Below are 20,895 nucleotides of genomic sequence, written 5' to 3'. Positions count from 1 at the left end.
AGGAATATGCTAAATGCCTCTGGTTATTACAGGGTGAGATAGTGCACCTGCTACTTTTTCCCTTATACCACTTTTACACTCGCAGGAAAGTTCATTCCCGGGAATGTGTCCCGGTATATTTGCCGGGACACATTCCCGGGAATGACCCTTTCACATTAGCGGGCTGACCCGGCATATTTTGCCGGGTCAGTGACGTCACCGCCGAGTCTCCCAGAGGCGGTGCTTGGAGATAATCTTCTCCAAGCACCGCCTCCTCCTATGAAGAGAACGGGTGCCGGGTCGCCTTGACCCGGTATACCCGTTTACACTGGCAGCTTCCCGGGACGGTCCCGGGTTCAACCCTGCTTTTGACCTGGGATGAAATCCCGGGATGCTCGTCCCGGGAAATTGTCCCTGTACCCATTTACACTGAGAAGAATCCCGGGATGATGCGCGTTCACGTGCAATATCCCGGGATTTTTCTGCGAGTGTAAAAGGGGTATAAGTAGTCCCAATACCAGGAATTTCTGCCTTTTTAGTTAAGGCTCCATATCATAAATGGAATTAAATATAAACAAGAACACACAGTGTATTCCTGCTTACAAATATATCACTAAAAACATACAATATTGCACATACACTGAATAAAAGTTAGATACCTTATCTGAACTGGACTGCTTACCAACAGATAACATCCAATGTGTTTCACCATGACGGAGCTATGTCCTGACTGTCACCCAGACACGTTTTGTTAGAATCTGGAAGAAGCGCAGTTCCGCAGCTCCTGCTGAGGATAGTTCTAGCGGCTGTAATCAGTCTCCTGGCCATGGCCATAGGATTGATAAGTAAGGCTGCAGATAAGAAATAATATGGAAATGATTACGTTATCAATTGGGGCCTATGGATTAGTATGTTGCAGACTGTAGAGTAATGATTTTGAATTGAGAAGAATTTACCATGAGACATACCAGCCCACTGTCACTATTACACCCAAACAGTCCCAATCTGTGACCGAACAGGGGGTTGTGCTTATGGGGTAGTGAGTGGGGTTTTATTGGAAAGTTTGAAGAAATATTGTGTAAACTAGTCAGCAGCAAAATTCATGATAATACAGATACTCAGTAGCTGGTTTTCTCCATGCCAGTAAGAAATATGGCCGCCTGACTGCTGGTCGGCCATTTGTCTATGGACAGGTATAAGAGCCCAGTGCACAGCAGCATCAGTGGCAGTTGACAGTTGAAGCTCTGGTGGCTGATACTATAGTCTTGCCTTGGAAGAGCGAGCTAGTGTGCTTTGCAGCTAGTGTTATACTTCCAGCGATTATCTTGTTGTTCAGAACACAATAAAATCTGTGCTTTTCCTGAACATTTTTTTTATTTAATTTTTTCTATTTGGTGGATTTATTTAACATCTGGAGATGAGCCGGAGAGAGCTGAGACGGCTCCTGGAGGACCAGCGAACATGGAGCCGTCAAGGAGATCATGGTAAGTGAGATATTTTGGAGCAGTGATTCCAATCTAAGGGGCAGATTTATCAAAGATTGGAGAGAGATGAAGTACCAAGCGATCAGCTTCCAACTGTTATTAAAATGACAGGAGCTGACTGGCTGGTACTTTATCTCTCCCCACATTCCCTTTCTCCAAGCTGTGATAAATCTCCGCTGTGTCCTCTCACCCTGCGTGGCATGCGGGCGGCAGTTGGAGGTAGCTGCACATTAGTTATATGTCCTGCCTTACACTTTGTGGGAGATTCATGAAAGCTCGGAGAGAGATAAAAAGGTCTATGTATTTAAGGCTTGGAGAGAGATAAAGTGAATGGAGATAAACTACCATGGATGGGGTCACATTTGATCTGACCATGCCAGTTAAGTGGTTAAATGGGGGGAATCATTGAATCTGTGAATTATTTTTTTTTAGTTTTGTGATAGCTGAAGCACTGTACACATTATCTCTATGCCCTGCCTCACACTCTCTTATTCTCATATATATATATATATATATATATATATATATATACACAAACCATCCGACACTTATAGGTACTGCTCATAATAACGCACTGGTGCTGAGGATCTGGGATCACACATAAAACAAGGCTAATGTAGGATCTATTGAGCTGCCATCTCTCTTCAGTTGCTGGACCAATAGGGGGAGGTGACGCAGTCTGATGACAATGCAATGTGCTCTGAGTGTCAAAATGAACTGGCAATGGGGTGTGAGGGATTAAATAGATCATGGACGGGTGTGAGTGGTGCAGGATTAAACCCTATGGAGGCCCCTAGGCAGCTGAAATCTCGGAGCTCCCCTCGCAAATTATCTCAATACATTTTTCATTTTACCAACCAATTTTATCAAGCAACAGTCTATGATCTGGAAACTGTAATGTGAATCTGAGGTCTATGGTTTATGTACTATACAGAGTATGGGAGATATGTGGGTCAGGTTGGAGGGATTACATGCATGAGCTGGATGGAAAGTTTTGGGGTGGAAAGAGGAGTGTGAGCAGATAGTGGGGAGTGTACGGGGTCCAGGGTTGGGTGAGATGTCACCAGCAGCCATGAGAAGGTACAGGGTGAGATAGACATGCCCAGATGAATTGTGGGTGTGAGGTGATTCTGCTTATGTAGGCCTGAGAGTGCGCTGGCGCAGGGAACAAAGCAGGTCATGGGTGCAGACTAGCGAGGAGGGACGCAGTGATGGGGAACTAATGCAGAGGGAGAAATAGGAGCTGACAGCTGAGCTCTGGGTCCAGCAGCTGAACAGAGATGGACACAGCCAGCTTGGCCCAAAGTAACATGGTGTCTCAGAGGTCACAAAATCACCAAGTCATTGTATGATGTAAGGGGTTTCTCATACTCAGCCCTCAGGACCACTGACAGGTCACGTGCTGCAGACCCCCTAGCTGGGGCACAGGTGGGCTCATCACTCGCTGCATCTGTCACATTACAAAAGTTGCAGCGCATTCATTGCTGACTGACACAGTCTTGGTAGACATAGGAGGTCTGGAAAACATGACCTGTTACGGGTGCTGAGGATCAAGTATAAGAAACACAGACCTGAACCATTAAAGCTCAGTCCTCATCATGTTTTCATTTAAAGACTAGTTCAGTTTTTTAGATGTTTTTTTTTTAAAGTGTTTTTCCTTTTCCGCTACCCACTTAGAGAGTTCCTTAAAGGCTATTATTATTATCATTATTATTGTTTTTTATTTATAAGCCGCCACAAGTGTTTTGCAGCGCTGTACAAAGGACAGTACAGGGAGACAAAATGTAACATTACAGTAAATAAATAACAAACATAGAGTACAGGCAACAAAGAGCACCACAATTCTCATACATAATACAGCTCAGATGTAAGTAGTGAGTGAGTGATCAGCGCACTACTAGGAGCTGGTGGCCATAGATAGAGATGAGCCTTTACCAGCAGGAGAAAAAGCCAGTAAAGATGGTTGCTGAGTAGGAGAGGGTTTTGACAACAAGAGGAAAGAGGGCACTGCTCTGAGGAGCTTACAATCTAGAAGGAAGGGGCGACAGACAGATGACATGAGGTGCAAGCAAGCAGGAGGTAGACCAGACTCTCCCACAGCCCTGACACCCTTATGCCCATCTCTTTATTACCCTCCCACCTATTCTACCCCAAATAATGCACCCTCACATCTAGCCCAATCTCCACTCTGAGCCGCACTCGTTCCTCTGGTGCCATTCATTTATTTTCCCTCCAACCACTCATAGATGTTATAGGAGCTCCTTGGGATACTTATGGTGGTTCTGTCTGAGAATCACAGGGTTCTGGTCAGCGACTGACTGTCTGAATGTTACAGTCACTGGTATTACCATACCCTACTCCGCAGCAGACACACACAGCAGTACTCACTCATGCAGCTAAATGCAGCTAATTGTACTGTTACTGCTCATTAGAAACATCCAGCGCTGCCTCCCTTCTCTGCTCTACTCATCCTTATTTGGAAAATCTACACCTGGAATACATTTCTAGCGTCCTGCCTGAGCACCCCAACCAGTTTGCATATATTTGGGCACCTCGAGTTTGTCAAAACGAAGCCTCCTCCACTATATCCCCTGCTGGGTGTAGTATGGTATGCCGGTGCTCGGGCTCCCGGCGACCAGCATAACGGCGCCGGGAGCCCGACCGCCGGCATACCGACAGCGTGGCGAGCGCAAAGGAGCCCCTTGCGGGCTCGCTGCGGGCACGGTGGCGCGCTACGCGTGCCACACTATTTTATTCTCCCTCCAGGGGGGTCGTGGACCCCCACGAGGGAGAATAGTTGTCGGTATGCTGGGTGTCAGGATTCCGGCGCCGGTATACTGTGCACCAGGATCCCGACATACAGAAGTCCACCCCCCTTGCTTAGGTCTGATATTTGATCACTTTCTTAATGATTTGTCATGCCAGCTCTCCCCCTTCCTTCTCCCTTCCCACCTGTACCACTACCAACACTCTCTTCTAACTACAATAAATGAAACGACTCTTATTCTGACAGCCTCTTACAGTGTAACACTACCAATGATATACCAAAATAATATTATATTTGTATTATTATTGATGTAACTCAAATTATTGATCAACAATTGATTGGTCCATGTTATCTATAGGTAATTATTATGGCTACAATATAAAGGTATATCTTTTCAGATGAGTCATCGCAGACCGTGTTTGAGGAGAGGCTGCGGTCTGAGCGACGCAGAGGTGTAAGAAGAACTCGTCAGAACACCCGGGAACATCCATCAAGCGGAGAAACATCTCCTCGGCTACAGAGACCTCGGAGGGAGCACAGACATCGAAGCCGCTCTCCTCTTCCTACTCCTCCGGTAGCAACAACGGACAGACCAAGCCCAGATCCTCGCCCTGGTCCAAGCTCCCAGCAACCAGCTGAGAATGAGCAGAATCTTCCAGCCATGGTGATTGAGATCGACGGGCAGAATCTCTCGGCCATGATGATCGAGATTGACGAGCAGAATCTCCTGGCCATGATGATCGAGATTGACGAGCAGAATCTCCTGCCCATGATGATCGAGATTGACGAGCAGAATCTCCTGGCCATGATGATCGAGATTGACCAGCAGAATCTCCTGCCCATGATGATCGAGATTGACGAGCAGAATCTCCTGGCCATGATGATCGAGATTGACCAGCAGAATCTCCTGGCCATGGTGGAAGAGATCTACGGATTCCAAATGACCACCGTTGCAGAGGATGAAGCAGCACAATCGTGTGCTATCTGTCTGATGGAGTACGAAGAAGGGGAGCGAGTGATCGTCCTGTCCTGCAGCCACAGGTATCATCCAAGCTGCATCTTACAGTGGTTTGCAACAAATCTCAGCTGTCCTCTGTGCCGCAGAGAGTGCATCCTGAGGCCGGCCGTGTGCCTGATCCGCTGAGTACGGCAAGAAGAGGAACATCTAAATCACCATCTTCTCTCCATTCCGTACCATCTCCTCCACTGTCCAGTTCCATCAGCTGACTACTATATCTCCTGTACTCCTACCACCCTCCTGCGGCCTAGGCTGGACATATCCACAGACTCCATCACCACACTGGGCCTGATTTAGGTCTCGACGCTGTAGCGGAACATGCAGTCAAGTACTGATGTTCGGTACCTTGCACATGTGCCGGACCCATGCATGTGCAGTACAGGTCTATGGCGTTGGTCATACTACGGTATTAGATTATCAGTGATTGACGGTCTGATGCTGCGTGAGGACGGGGAACGGGCGGTAACAGCCTCAGTTTCTCTAAATGGATTTGTATCGCCGCCGTTGTTGGGGAGGGATGGGGTTAGGATCTCCGTCTGAGGTTGGAGATATCCTGGCCCCTTCATAGTAGATAAGGTGGCTGACTTCCGTGACTCCTTGGGTCACTCGGCCTGCTTCCATGTAAGCAGCGCGATAGCTCCTCCGTCCACATATGAATCAGGCCCACTGTGTCCCTATCAGCCAGTGGCCATCTTATGTGTGGCACTGGGGGAATCCTATGCATAGCCCACAGCCATCCTGCTTTGGACAGGATAGTCCCACTTTTCGGGAACTGTATGGCTGTCCCACCCACGGGGCACACTGTTCCGGGGTGGTGGGGAATTAGGGGGAGCACTCTCACCCCTGCTCTGCATAGCATAGATGCCATGCACCCAGAATCCACTCAGTAGCTGCGTCTATGAAGGCAGCTGCTGAATGAAAATATATAATGGCCAAGGAGGCGTCTTGTACAATCAGACATCAGCTGATGTCTTCTCTGATCCGCTGCTGTTCTAAGCATTGTATCATCTGCATGAGCATCGGTCATCTGATAACCCTCAGGCCTCTTCACGCCAAAAAGATGGTTCCAACATCAGTGGCAGAACTTGAGAGTGGTGGGCCCATGTGCAAAAATATGCTCTGGGCCCCCCTCCTCCACCCTATGGGAGATGCAGTGGGTGACAGCGAGGAGAGGCTGTGGGTGACGGATAGAGGTAGAGGGAGACATTGGAAATCAAAGGGTGATGGGGAAGGCAGAGGGTGATGGGGAGAAGCATAGGGTGACAAAGGAATGCAGAGGGAGACAAGGAGAGGTAGATGGTGATGGAGAGGTGGTGGGTTGGTTATAGCAAAAGGCAGAGGGTGACAGGGAGAAATTGACATGGAGAGGGTGACAGGGAGGTAGTGGGTGAGAAGGAGACAGTTGGTAACAGGGAGATAGTAAGAGACAGGGAGAGGGTGACAGGGTGATAGTGACAGGGTGATAGTGAGTGGCAGGGAGAGGGTGACAGGGTGATGGTGAGTGGCAGGGAGAGGGTGACAGGGTGATAGTGAGTGGCAGGGGGAGGGTGACAGTGTGATGGTGAGTGGCAGGGAGAGGGTGACAGGGTGATGGTGAGTGGCAGGGAGAGATTGACAGGGTGATGGTGAGTGGCAGGGAGAGGGTGACAGGGTGATAGGGAGTGTCAGGGAGAGGGAGACAGGGTGATAGGGAGTGTCAGGGAAAGGGTGACAGGGTGATAGTGACGGGGAAAGGGTGGCATGTAGATAATTGGTGACAGGGAGAGAGTGGCATGGAGATAATTGGTGACAGGGAGAGAGTGACAGTGACAGGGTGATAGTGAGTGGCAGGGAGATGGTAGTATTAAGATAGTGGGTGACAGTGACAGGGTGACAGGGCGATAGTATCAGTGAGAGGGTGACAGTGACAGGGAGAAAGTGGCATGGAGATACTGGGTGACGGAGAGGGTGACAGTAACAGGGAGAGTATGACAGGATGAATGTGGGTGACAGGGTGATACTGAGTGGTAGGGAGAGGGTGGCATGGAGATAGTGGGTGCTTGGGGAGGCAATAGAGAAAAGCAATGAAGTGGCTGCAGGCAACGTCATTCAAAAGTTTACTTACAATACTTCTGTGTCCAGGTCCTACAATACTTCTGTGTCCAGGTCCAGGTCAGATCAGCGTTGCTTGGCTGTGAGATGGGCTGGGCTGTCTCTACATGCAGTGGCAGGGCTGGCCTCCATCCACTCATCTTGGCCACGATGCAGGGGCAGATCTAGACTTTACTTTTAGGGGGGGTAATTATTTCTCCTGACTCCTCCCCTTTTCCATGCCAACTCCTCCCCTTTACAGTGTCTTTTCTGGTGACCTGGGCCAAGCGCCCAGCATCACTCCTTATATGCGGTTCAGCCCTATGGGCCTGCCTACTTGTGGGCACGCAAACTAATAGGGCCTAGTACCCCTTAACTGGCCAAAGGTCTAAAGCCTGACTTTTAGCCATGGGCCTAGTATCTGCCTACCATGGGGCAGTTTGGATGACCTAGGCCTAATGCCCAGAGTCACCATATACACCTATGGGGGCCACACTTAACTGATAGGGCCTAGTGCCCTCTGACATGCCCACAGGCCTAAGCCTGATCTGGTCAACAGGCCTAGTGCTTGACCTCTGCGCCCTGGGCCAAAGGGCCCGCATAGTGCGTCACAGGACTAGTGTCTGATTTGACCCCAAGGGCCTAATGCCCAAAATCTGGTGGTATAGTGGGGAAGGGGGTGACTTGCGTGTCTCACTGAGGGCCTACCTACACTGTCTTTGGCCGCCGCCCCTTCTCTGCGTTCAGGCGGCGCTGATGAACTTCTTTCTTGATAGCAGCATATTCAGTCCTCTTCCGCGGCCTCAGGAACTGCTCCCGCAGCATCCTCTTCACTCTCAGGCCGCTGCGATCCCTTCTTCTTTCTTCCATGGCATCCGTCTTCTTTGGTCCCAGCAGGGGCAGCCCAGCATCTCCAGAAATGCTGGGCACCCCCCCAAAGTGTTGCGCCTTCCAAAGGTCCTGTCAATCCTACAGGGGGTTTCATAAAACAAACTACTATCAGACATCGGTGCTTATAACACTGTTGTCATCTCGATAAAGACGCTGCACAGCGTAGAAATGTGTAGAAACAGTGTTTGATATTGGTCTGACAACCAAAATCCATATTTCTAAACCCACTGCGTATTGATACCCGGGTTACATCTTCCAGTGGATTGTATATAACATCATTATGGTACAGTTGTCTTGTCCAATTGTATGTATTTATCATTTCTAATAAATACTTTTGGATTAGAATACGGTTCTTTCTGGTTCCATATATATGTTATGAGAGACATCAGTCCCTATCATTATCCAGCCATTGGGACTACAGAAGTCCAAAGAAACCTTTATGTGCGTTGCATCTATATGTTACAAGTAAGCGTACATGTAAAAATCTGCTCAAGTTTGCATCTATCACCACTTTGGGTGTCGACGTAAAGGAATGAGAGACTTATAATTGGATTGGGACCTTCCACACACTCTTCCCTTCCTTGTATCACTGACTGGTGGAGCTGTGTTTATTTACAGTATTACACTAATGTGTGATTTTCTTGTTTCTATGTGATTACCATCAGACATTACATCGTTTGACTCTATTGTGAAATCACCACATTAAGGATCAACAAAAGTTTGGGACATTTTAAGTGCAAGTGAGATTGTACCCTTTTTCATTTTCCATATGTTGTTATAGGTTGGTGAGCTATTTTGTACTATCTCGTGCTACTTCATTGTGCAGCGCCATAGGAGGAATTGTTTATTGTATTCTTCGGCTCCTGCCCAGCCTCTGATGTCAGACAGGGGCGGTGCCTATGACGCAACCAGAGCTGATTGGCTACAGCAGAGTATACTAGGGCGCCTACTGTGGTTTCTCCTCCCTTTTTGCTCACCTCCGTGGCTTCAGCTTCGGGGGTGGCTTTAACTTTTTCAGAATTTAATGAAGAGCTGAGAGAAGATGAAGCTGTTTTCTCGACGGAGGCATCGGTGGCTGGTCCGCCTGAGACTTCAGGTGAGGCACAGCCAGATTAAGGGAGGGCCCAGGGGATACGTTACCCCGGGCCCCATAGCCTCTCAGGGCCCCCTGTGCTGGACCAATTTGTTTTTCAGAGATGGAGACAACCTTGTCTCCATCTCTGCAGCGGTCGGGGCCACCCCCATGCACAATCAGAGCGCCTGCCTGGCTGCTCCTCACAGAGAGAGCTCTGATCGGCAGAGCTCTCTGCATTGGATACAGTGCACCCACACAGCTGAGGCCGGGAGCTACTGAGCATGTGCAGTAGCAGCTCAGCTCATATGGACTGCGGCAGTGACTCTCCTCTTACTTATTTGGTTAATTTTGTATTTTGTGTGTGTATGTGTGTGTATATTTGTAGGTATGCGGTGTGTATGTATGTATGTATGTATGTATGTATGTATGTATGTATGTATGCTGTGTGTGTGTGTGTGTGTGTGTGTGTGTGTGTGTGTGTAGGTATATGCTGTGTGTATATGTGTGTGTGGTGCTATGTGTGTTTGTAGGTATGCTGTCTATGTATGTATGTATGTATGTATGTATGGTGTGTGTGTGTGTGTGTGTGTGTGTTTGTATGTATGTATGCTGTATGAGTATGTATGCTGTGTATGTGTAGGTATGCTGTGTGTATGTATATATGTATGTATGCTGTGTGTGTTTGGATGCATAGTGTGTGTGTGTGTGTGTGTGTGTGTGTGTCTATGCTATATGTGAGTGTATTCATGATATGTGTGTTTGTAGGTATGCTGTGCTTGTATGTATGTTGTGTATATGCAAGTATGCTGTGTGTGTGTGCGTGTGTGTGTGTGTGTGTGTATGTATGCTGTGTGAATGCATGTATGTATGTATATATGCTGTGTGCGTGTGTGGAAGTATGGTGTGTGTTTGTATATATGTATATACACACAAACAAACACATGCATATTATATATATATTGGACCTATATCAGTAAGGATTGCAAAGTCTGCTAAGATGCAGAATTTGCAATCCTTGTGATCGCATGCTGACAGCTGCCCATCGCAGGGCAAGACCACCCGGCATGCTGACTGCCACCGCCACCCCCTCCCCCCTTGAGCAAGCAGAATTTGCGACTACACAGCAATTTTTGCTTGATTGCAAATAATGGGTAGCCTCCTTCCGGCGCAGGCCACCAACATTTTTGTGATTGCAGCGGCTGTGTGTGACATCATGCAGCCATCCCGACCACGCTGCTGCTGCACTCCATTCACGCCGCCGCGCACCCGCAATGCTCCGTTTCCAGCTAGGAATTGTAACGTTGCTGCCCAACAAACGTCCACCCCCCATGCCCACGAATGCCTCTGCCTGATTGACAAGCAGAGGTGTTCACATTTTCTGCTGGAGCGCGCAGGAAATGTGGGCGCATGCGCAGGACAGGCCCTGCGCATTTGCCCACTTCCTTTTAGTAATTCTTACAGTTGGATCGTGAATAGTCGGCCATAGTCCTCAGGGCGCCCCCTTGACTTGAGTTCCCCAGATCCCCGTAGCCTTAAGCTGTCTCTGAGATGAGGCACCGGGGGAGTCAGACGATGATGATAGATCTTCCTCCTCCTCTTCGCTGTCACCTTCTGCTACTAGCGCGGTCAGGGTATAGAAGCGTTCCGCTTAGTATGCTAGACAAGAGGCTGTTAGGGGCGGCTAAGCTCCGGCGGGTTTAGATAGTTTGCGCAGGGCTTAGCAGCGTTTAGGCGCATGCAGGACTTGTTGCGCTGTTTGTTGGTCTTGTACGTCTCCCCCTGTCCTCCCTACTCGGGGATTAGCTACTCGTCACTGTTGGCAGTGGGAGTCTAGAGGGATTTAACAATTTTTTACCTGGACTGACGGACTTAATTCGGCTTAATTATACTTGATTTGGCTAATTGGATTATAATTATATGTCCCTCAGCAGGTTTTAAGTTTTACCTCTAGCCGAGTTTACTTGTGTGACCCCCCCCCCCATTTATTTGTTTTACCTTCTATCCTATTGAATCTATATGTTGCTTCGATTGGCCTGAAGCTCGTTTACATGGAATTTCCATGCTATTTTTTTTTTCTTTTTGGCAGATCCTCATTTCATTATGTTTCCAACAGAACTGTTTCTATTTTACGTGTCAGTTTGAGCTTTTTCTCTGGTTCTTTCCATCCCTTATAGGTTTGCTGGGCGATAGGCGCAAGGATCGCATAGCTGGCCGCTCATGTCTTCTGCTTGGCTTGGTTTATGGCTTTAAGTTTACGCCTTTAAAGCTCATTTAAATAAATAGATAACAGTTTCTGCCAAATTCATGTCTCCGTGTCGTTATTTTATGTAAGGTTTATGTTGGTTATCACTGATGCATACACAGGGCAATCCTCAGCCGTTAGGAGGGTGAGTATAACCCTTACTGCCCCCTGTGCTGTACCTGTGTGTATGTTATCAGGGGTAAGAGGGGATGTGTCTGAGGACTGGAAGCCAGTAGGCAGCTTACTTATACCCCTTTTCCATGCATTTACATGTGTTTTTCCCTAGTGGAAAAGGGTCCCCCTGCAAATTCCTGGATCAAGTGATCCGGGAATCCTACCCGGGTAGCTAGCCGGGCTGAACACGTGTTCAACCCGGCTAGCTGTCTAGTGTGAATGGGAGCCGTGTCGAGGCGACACGGCTCCCATTCACAGTGTATGGGAGGGCGGCGCTGGGAGATCATGTGATCTCCCAGCTCCGCCCCTGCCGTGTCACTAGCAGCGTCACCAACCCGGCAATATGCGGGGAGCGCTGTCTGAAAGGGGGCTGTAGCACGGGTCGCAGCCATGTCAGGCGACGCGGCTGCGACCCGTGCTACTAGTGGAAAAGGGGTATTATATAGCATGCCAGAGCTGCACAGCAATGTCCATAGGGGTTATACATGTAACATGGTTACAGACTAGCACATCTCGTTACTAATAATAAGATTTTACTTACCGATAAATCTATTTCTCGGAGTCCGTAGTGGATGCTGGGGTTCCTGAAAGGACCATGGGGAATAGCGGCTCCGCAGGAGACAGGGCACAAAAAGTAAAGCTTTTTCAGATCAGGTGGTGTGCACTGGCTCCTCCCCCTATGACCCTCCTCCAGACTCCAGTTAGGTACTGTGCCCGGACGAGCGTACACAATAAGGAAGGATTTTGAATCCCGGGTAAGACTCATACCAGCCACACCAATCACACCGTACAACCTGTGATCTAAACCCAGTTAACAGTATGATAACAGCGGAGCCTCTGAAAGATGGCTTCCTTCAACAATAACCCGAATTAGTTAACAATAACTATGTACAATTTATGCAGATAATCCGCACTTGGGATGGGCGCCCAGCATCCACTACGGTCTCCGAGAAATAGATTTATCGGTAAGTAAAATCTTATTTTCTCTATCGTCCTAGTGGATGCTGGGGTTCCTGAAAGGACCATGGGGATTATACCAAAGCTCCCAAACGGGCGGGAGAGTGCGGATGACTCTGCAGCACCGAATGAGAGAACTCCAGGTCCTCCTTAGCCAGAGTATCAAATTTGTAAAATTTTACAAACGTGTTCTCCCCTGACCACGTAGCTGCTCGGCAAAGTTGTAATGCCGAGACCCCTCGGGCAGCCGCCCAAGATGAGCCCACCTTCCTTGTGGAGTGGGCCTTTACAGATTTAGGCTGTGGCAGGCCTGCCACAGAATGTGCAAGTTGGATTGTGCTACAGATCCAACGAGCAATCGTCTGCTTAGACGCAGGAGCACCCATCTTGTTGGGTGCATACAATATAAACAACGAGTCAGATTTTCTGACTCCAGCTGTCCTTGCAATATATATTTTTAATGCTCTGACAACGTCCAGTAACTTGGAGTCCTCCAAGTCACTTGTAGCCGCAGGCACTACAATAGGCTGGTTCAGATGAAATGCTGACACCACCTTAGGGAGAAAATGCGGACGAGTCCGCAGTTCTGCCCTGTCCGAATGGAAAATCAGATATGGGCTTTTGTAAGACAAAGCTGCCAATTCTGATACTCTCCTGGCAGAAGCCAGGGCTAGAAGCATGGTCACTTTCCAAGTGAGATATTTCAAATCCACCTTATTTAGTGGTTCAAACCAATGAGATTTTAGAAAGTCCAAAACCACATTGAGATCCCACGGTGCCACTGGAGGCACCACAGGAGGCTGTATATGCAGCACTCCCTTAACAAAGGTCTGGACTTCAGGGACTGAAGCCAATTCTTTTTGAAAGAAAATCGACAGGGCCGAAATTTGAACCTTAATAGATCCCAATTTGAGACCCATAGACAATCCTGATTGCAGGAAATGTAGGAATCGACCCAGTTGAAATTCCTCCGTCGGAGCACTCCGATCTTCGCACCACGCAACATATTTTCGCCAAATTCGGTGATAATGTTGCACGGTTACTTCCTTCCTTGCTTTAATCAAAGTAGGAATGACTTCTTCCGGCATGCCTTTTTCCTTTAGGATCCGGCGTTCAACCGCCATGCCGTCAAACGCAGCCGCGGTAAGTCTTGAAACAGACAGGGACCCTGCTGAAGCAAGTCCCTCCTTAGAGGTAGAGGCCACGGATCTTCCGTGATCATCTCTTGAAGTTCCGGGTACCAAGTCCTTCTTGGCCAATCCGGAACCACTAGTATCGTTCTTACGCCTCTTTGCCGTATAATTCTCAATACTTTTGGTATGAGAGGCAGAGGAGGAAACACATACACCGACTGGTACACCCAAGGCGTTACCAGCGCGTCCACAGCTATTGCCTGCGGATCTCTTGACCTGGCGCAATACCTGTCCAGTTTTTTGTTGAGGCGAGACGCCATCATGTCCACCATTGGTCTTTCCCAACGGGTTACCAGCATGTGGAAGACTTCTGGATGAAGTCCCCACTCTCCCGGGTGAAGATCGTGTCTGCTGAGGAAGTCTGCTTCCCAGTTGTCCACTCCCGGGATGAACACTGCTGACAGTGCTATCACATGATTCTCTGCCCAGCGAAGAATCCTTGCAGCTTCTGCCATTGCACTCCTGCTTCTTGTGCCGCCCTGTCTGTTCACATGGGCGACTGCCGTGATGTTGTCCGACTGGATCAACACCGGTTTTCCCTGAAGCAGAGGTTCTGCCTGGCTTAGAGCATTGTATATTGCTCTTAGTTCCAGAATGTTTATGTGAAGAGACGTTTCCAGGCTCGTCCATACTCCCTGGAAGTTTCTTCCTTGTGTGACTGCTCCCCAGCCTCTCAGGCTGGCGTCCGTGGTCACCAGGATCCAATCCTGTATGCCGAATCTGCGGCCCTCCAATAGATGAGGACTCTGCAACCACCACAGAAGAGACACCCTTGTCCTTGGAGACAGGGTTATCCGTAGGTGCATCTGAAGATGCGACCCTGACCATTTGTCCAACAGATCCCTTTGGAAAATTCTTGCGTGGAATCTGCCGAATGGAATTGCTTCGTAAGAAGCCACCATTTTTCCCAGGACTCTTGTGCATTGATGTACAGACACCTTTCCTGGTTTTAGGAGGTTCCTGACAAGGTCGGATAACTCCTTGGCTTTTTCCTCCGGGAGAAAAACCTTTTTCTGAACCGTGTCCAGAATCATCCCTAGGAACAGCAGACGAGTTGTCGGCATTAACTGGGATTTTGGAATATTCAGAATCCACCCGTGCTGTTTTAGCACTTCTTGAGACAGTGCTAATCCCATCTCTAGCTGTTCTCTGGACCTCGCCCTTATTAGGAGATCGTCCAAGTATGGGATAATTAATATGCCTTTTCTTCGAAGAAGAATCATCATCTCGGCCATTACCTTTGTAAAGATCCGAGGTGCCGTGGACAATCCGAACGGCAGCGTCTGAAACTGATAGTGACAGTTTTGTACAACGAACCTGAGGTACCCCTGGTGTGAGGGGTAAATTGGAACGTGGAGATACGCATCCTTGATGTCCAAGGATACCATAAAGTCCCCCTCTTCCAGGTTCGCTATCACTGCTCTGAGTGACTCCATCTTGAACTTGAACTTCTTTATGTACAGGTTCAAGGACTTCAGATTTAGAATAGGCCTTACCGAGCCATCCGGCTTCGGTACCACAAAAAGAGTGGAATAATACCCCTTCCCTTGTTGTAGAAGAGGTACCTTGACTATCACCTGCTGAGAATACAGCTTGTGAATGGCTTCCAAAACCGTCTCCCTTTCGGAGGGGGACGTTGGTAAAGCAGACTTCAGGAAACGGCGAGGTGGATCTGTCTCTAATTCCAACCTGTACCCTTGAGATATTATCTGCAGGATCCAGGGATCTACCTGCGAGTGAGCCCACTGCGCGCTGTAATTTTTGAGACGACCGCCCACCGTCCCCGAGTCCGCTTGAGAAGCCCCAGCGTCATGCTGAGGCTTTTGTAGAAGCCGGGGAGGGCTTCTGTTCCTGGGAAGGAGCTGCGTGTTGCTGTCTCTTCCCTCGACCTCTGCCTCGTGGCAGATATGAATAGCCCTTTGCTCTCTTATTTTTAAAGGAACGAAAGGGCTGCGGTTGAAAAGTCGGTGCCTTTTTCTGTTGGGGAGTGACTTGAGGTAGAAAGGTGGATTTCCCGGCTGTAGCCGTGGCCACCAAATCTGATAGACCGACTCCAAATAACTCCTCCCCTTTATACGGCAAAACTTCCATATGCCGTTTTGAATCCGCATCGCCTGTCCACTGTCGCGTCCATAAAGCTCTTCTGGCCGAAATGGACATAGCACTTACCCGTGATGCCAGTGTGCAGATATCCCTCTGTGCATCACGCATATAAAGAAATGCATCCTTTATTTGTTCTAACGACAGTAAAATATTGTCCCTGTCCAGGGTATCAATATTTTCAATCAGGGACTCTGACCAAACTACCCCAGCACTGCCCATCCAGGCAGTCGCTACAGCTGGTCGTAGTATAACACCTGCATGTGTGTATATACTTTTTTGGATATTTTCCATCCTCCTATCTGATGGATCTTTAAGTGCGGCCGTCTCAGGAGAGGGTAACGCCACTTGTTTAGATAAGCGTGTTAGCGCCTTGTCCACCCTAGGAGGTGTTTCCCAGCGCTCCCTAACCTCTGGCGGGAAAGGGTATAATGCCAATAATTTCTTTGAAATTATCAGCTTTTTATCAGGGGCAACCCACGCTTCATTACACACGTCATTTAATTCTTCTGATTCAGGAAAAACTATAGGTAGTTTTTTCATACCCCACATAATACCCTGTTTAGTGGTACCTGTAGTATCAGCTAAATGTAACGCCTCCTTCATTGCCAAAATCATATAACGTGTGGCCCTACTGGAAAATACGGTTGAATCGTCACCGTCACCACTGGAGTCAGTGCCTGCGTCTGGGTCTGTGTCGACCGACTGAGGCAAAGGGCGTTTCACAGCCCCTGACGGTGTTTGAGTCGCCTGGACAGGCACTAATTGATTGTCCGGCCGCCTCATGTCGTCAAACGACTGCTTTAGCGTGTTGACACTATCCCGTAGTTCCATAAATAAAGGCATCCATTCTGGTGTCGACTCCCTAGGGGGTGACATCCTCATATTTGGCAATTGCTCCGCCTCCACACCAATATCGTCCTCATACATGTCGACACACACGTACCGACACACAGCAGACACACAGGGAATGCTCCTAACGAAGACAGGACCCACTAGCCCTTTGGGGAGACAGAGGGAGAGTTTGCCAGCACACACCAAAAGCGCTATATATATCAGGGATAGCCTTATAATAAGTGCTCCCTGTATAGCTGCTTTATATATATCAAAATATCGCCATAAATTTGTCCCCCCTCTCTGTTTTACCCTGTTTCTGTAGTGCAGTGCAGGGGAGAGACTTGGGAGCCGTCCTGACCAGCGGAGCTGTGAGAGGAAATGGCGCCGTGTGCTGAGGAGATAGGCCCCGCCCCTTTTCCGGCGGGCTCGTCTCCCGCTATTTAGTGAATCCAGGCAGGGGTTAAATATCTCCATATAGCCTCTGGGGGCTATATGTGAGGTATTTTTAGCCTTTATATAGGTTACATTTGCCTCCCAGGGCGCCCCCCCCCAGCGCCCTGCACCCTCAGTGACTGCTGTGTGAAGTGTGCTGAGAGGAAAATGGCGCACAGCTGCAGTGCTGTGCGCTACCTTTAGAAGACTGCAGGAGTCTTCAGCCGCCGATTCTGGACCTCTTCTGACTTCAGCATCTGCAAGGGGGCCGGCGGCGCGGCTCCGGTGACCATCCAGGCTGTACCTGTGATCGTCCCTCTGGAGCTGATGTCCAGTAGCCAAGAAGCCAATCCATCCTGCACGCAGGTGAGTTCACTTCTTCTCCCCTCAGTCCCTCGTTGCAGTGATCCTGTTGCCAGCAGGACTCACTGTAAAATAAAAAACCCAAGCTAAACTTTTTCTAAGCAGCTCTTTAGGAGAGCCACCTAGATTGCACCCTTCTCGGCCGGGCACAAAAATCTAACTGGAGTCTGGAGGAGGGTCATAGGGGGAGGAGCCAGTGCACACCACCTGATCTGAAAAAGCTTTACTTTTTGTGCCCTGTCTCCTGCGGAGCCGCTATTCCCCATGGTCCTTTCAGGAACCCCAGCATCCACTAGGACGATAGAGAAATACTAGATAATAGAAGGGGAGGAGAGAGCTCTACTACAGCAGCAACAGCTGACTTTCTGCAGGAGGAGAGGAAACAAAGGGGGAGAAATCCTGAAGATGCCAGTGGCAAGAGCTGATCGGGGGAAGCAGAGGAGGGGTCATTGGCAGAGACAAGTGGGTGGGAGTGTAAGGTGAGCTGAGAAGGGATCTGTAGGGAGAAGAGTGGGTAAGGGCTTTGTAGGTGAGCATGAGGAGCTGCATTTTATCTGTGGGGTATAGGGAGCCCATGTAGTACCTTGCACAGGTGAGCAGCAGAGGCAGAGCGACGAGAGGAAAATGAGGTTAGCAGCACAGGTAAGGGTAGACTGAGTGGGCGAGATGATTATTGGGAACACCAGAGAGGAATAGATTACAGTAATCCAGGTGAGAGAGGAGGGGATGGTGAATGAGGGGTTATATTAGCTTCAGCTCCAGGTGAGAGAGAGGAGGGGATGGTGAATGAGGGGTTATATTAGCTTCAGCTCCAGGTGAGAGAGGAGGGGATGGTGAATGAGGGGTTATATTAGCTTCAGCTCCAGGTGAGAGAGGAGGGGATGGTGAATGAGGGGTTATATTAGCTTCAGCTCCAGGTGAGAGAGGAGGGGATGGTGAATGAGGGGCTATATTAGCTTCAGCTCCAGGTGAGAGAGAGGAGGGGATGGTGAATGAGGGGTTATATTAGCTTCAGCTCCAGGTGAGAGAGAGGAGGGGATGGTGAATGAGGGGTTATATTAGCTTCAGCTCCAGGTGAGAGAGAGGAGGGGATGGTGAATGAGGGGGTTATATTAGCTTCAGCTCCAGGTGAGAGAGGAGGGGATGGTGAATGAGGGGGTTATATTAGCTTCAGCTCCAGGTGAGAGAGGAGGGGATGGTGAATGAGGGGTTATATTAGCTTCAGCTCCAGGTGAGAGAGAGGAGGGGATGGTGAATGAGGGGTTATATTAGCTTCAGCTCCAGGTGAGAGAGAGGAGGGGATGGTGAATGAGGGGTTATATTAGCTTCAGCTCCAGGTGAGAGAGAGGAGGGGATGGTGAATGAGGGGTTATATTAGCTTCAGCTCCAGGTGAGAGAGGAGGGGATGGTGAATGAGGGGTTATATTAGCTTCAGCTCCAGGTGAGAGAGAGGAGAGGATGGTGAATGAGGGGTTATATTAGCTTCAGCTCCAGGTGAGAGAGGAGGGGATGGTGAATGAGGGGTTATATTAGCTTCAGCTCCAGGTGAGAGAGGAGGGGATGGTGAATGAGGGGTTATATTAGCTTCAGCTCCAGGTGAGAGAGAGGAGGGGATGGTGAATGAGGGGTTATATTAGCTTCAGCTCCAGGTGAGAGAGGAGGGGATGGTGAATGAGGGGTTATATTAGCTTCAGCTCCAGATGAGAGAGAGGAGGGGATGGTGAATGAGGGGTTATATTAGCTTCAACTCCAGGTGAGAGAGGAGGGGATGGTGAATGAGGGGTTATATTAGCTTCAGCTCCAGGTGAGAGAGAGGAGGGGATGGTGAATGAGGGGTTATATTAGCTTCAGCTCCAGGTGAGAGAGGAGGGGATGGTGAATGAGGGGTTATATTAGCTTCAGCTCCAGATGAGAGAGAGGAGGGGATGGTGAATGAGGGGTTATATTAGCTTCAGCTCCAGGTGAGAGAGGAGGGGATGGTGAATGAGGGGTTATATTAGCTTCAGCTCCAGGTGAGAGAGGAGGGGATGGTGAATGAGGGGTTATATTAGCTTCAGCTCCAGGTGAGAGAGGAGGGGATGGTGAATGAGGGGTTATATTAGCTTCAGCTCCAGGTGAGAGAGGAGGGGATGGTGAATGAGGGGTTATATTAGCTTCAGTTCCAGGTGAGAGAGAGGAGGGGATCGTGAATGAGGGGTTATATTAGCTTCAGCTCCAGGTGAGAGAGGAGGGGATGGTGAATGAGGGGTTATATTAGCTTCAGCTCCAGGTGAGAGAGGAGGGGATGGTGAATGAGGGGTTATATTAGCTTCAGCTCCAGGTGAGAGAGGAGGGGATGGTGAATAAGGGGTTATATTAGCTTCAGCTCCTGGTGAGAGAGAGGAGGGGATGGTGAATGAGGGGTTATATTAGCTTCAGCTCCAGGTGAGAGAGAGGAGGGGATGGTGAATGAGGGGTTATATTAGTTTCAGCTCCAGGTGAGAGAGGAGGGGATAGTGAATTAGGGGTTGTATTAGCCTCAGCTGATACTGGAGATAATACGGAGGTGGAAGCAGCAGGATTGGGTGAGGGACTGAATGTGGGGAGATAAGAGGGAATACAGATTATAGATTGCACCAATGGGCACCCTAAATGGCAGCATGAATGTATTCTAATAGCATGACTAATGGTACAATGGGACTGGTGCCAGTTACTCACTGTGCCTTCCGCTCTCTGCTCAGCTGCTGCTGGTTATGCTGATCCAGCCTCTTCCTTATCTCCCTGCTAAGCTTCTCCTCCTGCCGCGCCAATGTCATTGCAGCACATCCAGCCAGGAGCCTCTGCCCATCCTACTCAGTGTTCCGCTGCTTAACCTTTTCCTTCTTCCTCTGAAAAAGCAACATGTGATCATGAGGAAATAATACTTAGGAATATTTTATTGCCCGCCGCTAACCTCTGACATGGGGCCACAGAGTAGTCCATGGTACATACCACATAATGCACAGCCGTCAGGCGATGCATGCATCAGTAGGGGGTGATGGAGAGGGATCCAGTATAGCAGCCTCTATAGAAACCTATTGGGGGTCCTTTGAGGTTAGAAATGGAGTGGCTGTGGCAGATATTGGTGAAATCTGCTGCGTTCTATCCATGTTATATTCAAGGGATCCTTAATATTTGTGGGTAACAGCAGAAAATTGGTGTTTTTGTGGGGACCATCCCACAAATAGTTTAATACATATGCCCCATAGTGGTATCACACATGAGAGATCATTATAGTACAGAAAGAAATTTGGGCCCATTAGCGCTAGTAACACCGTCGCGTCACATGCACAGT

The 20,895-nt window shown here is 48.9% G+C and overlaps 2 protein-coding genes across 3 annotated transcripts in view; one reads left to right on the top strand and one right to left on the bottom strand.

Moving 5' to 3' along the window:
- The window catches only part of RBM34 (RNA binding motif protein 34), a 192,733-nt gene that overhangs the window by 149,183 nt on the left and 22,655 nt on the right, over positions 1-20,895 (bottom strand). The window contains exons 2-3 of one of the 2 annotated variants that reach the window (XM_063936593.1): positions 20,280-20,449; positions 639-830 (exon numbers count right to left, since the gene is read on the bottom strand). The gene's annotated coding sequence lies outside the window, so the exon portion shown is untranslated. The remainder of the gene's footprint in view (positions 1-638; positions 831-20,279; positions 20,450-20,895) is intronic. The other variant, XM_063936594.1, reaches the window with a different exon arrangement.
- LOC134948548 (E3 ubiquitin-protein ligase RNF43-like) lies at positions 1,198-8,810 on the top strand. Its single transcript, XM_063936591.1, has 2 exons — positions 1,198-1,463; positions 4,629-8,810. The coding sequence occupies exons 1-2, from the start codon at positions 1,397-1,399 to the stop codon at positions 5,372-5,374; spliced, it is 813 nt and encodes a 270-aa protein (XP_063792661.1). The 5' UTR covers positions 1,198-1,396; the 3' UTR covers positions 5,375-8,810.

This window comes from Pseudophryne corroboree, chromosome 8, assembly GCF_028390025.1.
Source record: "Pseudophryne corroboree isolate aPseCor3 chromosome 8, aPseCor3.hap2, whole genome shotgun sequence".
Taxonomy (NCBI): domain Eukaryota; kingdom Metazoa; phylum Chordata; class Amphibia; order Anura; family Myobatrachidae; genus Pseudophryne; species Pseudophryne corroboree.
Note: the sequence above shows the minus strand (reverse complement) of the source record. Positions and strands in the feature narration are given on the sequence as shown.

Excerpts from the sequence above, each read along its gene's own strand:
- LOC134948548 (XM_063936591.1), top strand. The coding sequence starts at position 1,397 with ATGAGCCGGAGAGAGCTGAGACGGCTCCTGGAGGACCAGCGAACATGG. Across the intron at positions 1,464-4,628 it reads GAGCCGTCAAGGAGATCATG|ATGAGTCATCGCAGACCGTG; the intron begins GTAAGTGAGATA and ends ATATCTTTTCAG.